The 239-nt window shown below is 65.7% G+C and overlaps 1 protein-coding gene across 1 annotated transcript in view; it reads right to left on the bottom strand.

Moving 5' to 3' along the window:
* PRNP (prion protein) overlaps positions 1-235 on the bottom strand; it is a gene marked incomplete at its 5' end in the record, with an annotated part of 632 nt that extends 397 nt beyond the window's left edge. Inside the window, 2 exon segments of the mRNA XM_010075827.1 lie at position 1; positions 4-235. The exon segment at position 1 is cut by the window's left edge and continues 397 nt beyond it. Coding sequence (XP_010074129.1) covers position 1; positions 4-235 — 233 coding nt within the window.
* Positions 236-239: the final 4 nt, after the last annotated feature.

Genomic DNA, 239 nt, shown 5'->3' with positions numbered 1-239 from the left:
ACCCTCCCACCACGGCGCCTGCTGCCGCCGCCCCGGCCACGTGCTTGAGGTTGGTTTTGGATTTGGGGGGTTTCCAGGGTTTTTGGTTGTGGTAGGTTCCTCCGCTGGATGGGTTGTAACCGTGGCCCCACCCCGGGTTGTGGGGGTACCCCGGGTTGTGGGGGTATCCCGGGTTGTGGGGGGGATACCCCGGATTATGGGGATAGCCGGGATTTTGGGGGTAGCCAGGCTGGCGGGGG

This window comes from Pterocles gutturalis, unplaced genomic scaffold (genome assembly GCF_000699245.1).
Source record: "Pterocles gutturalis isolate BGI_N339 unplaced genomic scaffold, ASM69924v1 scaffold1123, whole genome shotgun sequence".
Lineage (NCBI taxonomy): Eukaryota > Metazoa > Chordata > Aves > Pterocliformes > Pteroclidae > Pterocles > Pterocles gutturalis.
Note: the sequence above shows the minus strand (reverse complement) of the source record. Positions and strands in the feature narration are given on the sequence as shown.